General features: G+C 41.1%; 1 protein-coding gene across 1 annotated transcript; it reads left to right on the forward strand.

The window, feature by feature from the left end:
* The first annotated feature begins 292 nt into the window (after positions 1-292).
* On the forward strand, positions 293-1,504 carry LOC124142603 (acetylcholine receptor subunit delta-like). Its single transcript, XM_046511177.2, has one exon. The coding sequence runs from the start codon at positions 293-295 to the stop codon at positions 1,502-1,504; it is 1,212 nt and encodes a 403-aa protein (XP_046367133.2).
* The last annotated feature ends 778 nt before the right edge of the window (positions 1,505-2,282 follow it).

The raw sequence follows: 2,282 nt of genomic DNA on the forward strand, positions 1-2,282 counted from the left end.
TGATTGTGGTTCACGTGGCGCATCAATAATTTAAGAAATTCAGTTTTGTGCACATCTACACAAAACAGTTCACCATGGATGTGGATATGAGAAATTGATTGGCGCCGACCAAACCCACCTTACAACATTCTTATACATTCATTATCTGATTGATTTCGTCAATTCATGTGAGGCACGAATGATTTAAGACAAGCAGCTTTGTGTAATCTTCACGAAACAGTCCATCATGCTTGATGTGGAAATATAATTCTGTACGTACATTGTAGTTAAACAGACGGAGGTTGTGTTGAAAATGAGCTGCATTACACTCGTATTCCTTGTGGCTACATCTCTTGTGTCACTCAGTGCTACTGATGTTGAAGCTGACCGGAGGCAGAGTCTGAAGACCCTCAAGTCTCATCTTGAGACTCTTTTAGATCCAGAATTACCGCCGATAAATCCACATTCGAATGCTATTGACGTAGCTATTAAAATCGGGCCAGTGCAGGTTCATGATTTGGTTGATACAACCCAAGTTCTCACACTGGGAACCAATGTGATAATGCATTGGAAAGATATGGCTCTAGTTTGGAATACATCTGACTATTCGGACATCAGTAAAATAGAGATATCTCCAGACAAGGTATGGCAGCCTAATGTGGTTTTGGGGAGCAAGGCTTTTGATGACGGTCCCTTACGGACAACGATGCCCATTCAGTTGAAAAGTGACGGCTCACTGTCTTGGCACAATGTCATGACGATTTCAGTGATATGCAAGACCTTCCTCTCAAGATATCCATTTGATAGCCAGATTTGTCCAATGACATTTACCCCAGGAAAGGGATATGACATAATCCTGCATCCATCCGTCATTTTTTTCACTCATGGTTTGAAGGTAGACACTAATGGAGAGTGGGAGACTGTCAACGTTACGTCCTCAACATCACCCTATGCCGATGGAAGTACATTCCAGGGTGCAATATTCTACGTTCATCTGTCCAGAAAATACTTGTTCCACATCTTGAACCTGGTTTTCCCAATGTGCCTACTATCTTTCCTGAACAGCTTCGTTTTCCTTCTGCCGGCTAGCTCGGGGGAGAAGATGGGCTTTCTCATGGCTGTGTTTGTGTCAAACGCACTGTTCCTCAATCTGATCCACGCTTCCATGCCGTCAACGTCTGATACAGTTTCTAACCTCTCTCTCTACCTCGTCGCAATCCAAATTGAAGGTTTTCTCGCCATCGCTGCCACCATCTTGGTACAGAACGTTTACCACTGCCAGATGAACAGGAAGGAGAGCGGTGCAAAGATGACACAGGTTGTGCCTCAGGATTGCCTCCAGAATGCCATGGCTAGTCCTATCACTGCTGAGACCCCTACCGTGCATACGGATCGCCAACATGGGGAGACAATGAATTGCTCAAATAAGAGAATCCCTTCACTGGACAGAAAGCTGGATTGTGTTTTCTTTGTATGTTTCACTGTTTTCGCCATTGTAGGCTTATTGTGTCTCATTTTTGGATAAATGTGTACGTGAAAGTGACACAGATCCCGCTTCAAAGCAAAAAGACGCACGCTTTTTTCAAGTCAACAAAAGTCACGTGATATTGCACAAAGTTACCCTCAGATCCATCGAACAGCTGTTTTCTAACAATTTTGAATTTGTTTTTATTCTTTTACAATGTCATATTAAAACATGTCAGTAAGACAAATGCGTTGTGGCAGTATATCTCGGGGTACATGGCGTTTTTATGCGTCTGGCTCATGACACCTAACGCAGGACGAATAAAACCACATCTACCCCTCATGATACTGCTACAAATTATATGACACCTTCGGATACATGATGGCGTGAAATCTGAAAATATCCTCACGCATCCTTGATAATATATTCATTGCACACTGACGTCAAGGCTTCCTTGCATTTAATGGCTAATACATTGTTTCTTCAATATCCTTGACACTATATGTTATTTTCGTTTGTTTTATTTCCAGATTATTTCTTCACTTTGATATTTTAACAACGTGAGACAAATTGTCTGACATGACACTTCTCGTTGCTTGTTGTTTACTGCATTTGTTATTAAGGGAAGTGTTTGGTTTCCTATTCAGATGGAGTAAAAGATATCGCTACTTACTTTTGTCCTTAAATTGCTTTCAAATGTTCGCTTTGCAGAGTTGCGTTCCGTGGGAGAACCAGAAAATATGATTATTGGCATGTGTTTTATCATTGCATTTGTTACGAAACATTAAGACCAAATATTATGTTTATATCAATAACATAACATTTACGCCACTCTCTA

This window comes from Haliotis rufescens, unplaced genomic scaffold, assembly GCF_023055435.1.
Source record: "Haliotis rufescens isolate VD_foot unplaced genomic scaffold, xgHalRufe1.0.p SCAF_19, whole genome shotgun sequence".
NCBI lineage: Eukaryota > Metazoa > Mollusca > Gastropoda > Lepetellida > Haliotidae > Haliotis > Haliotis rufescens.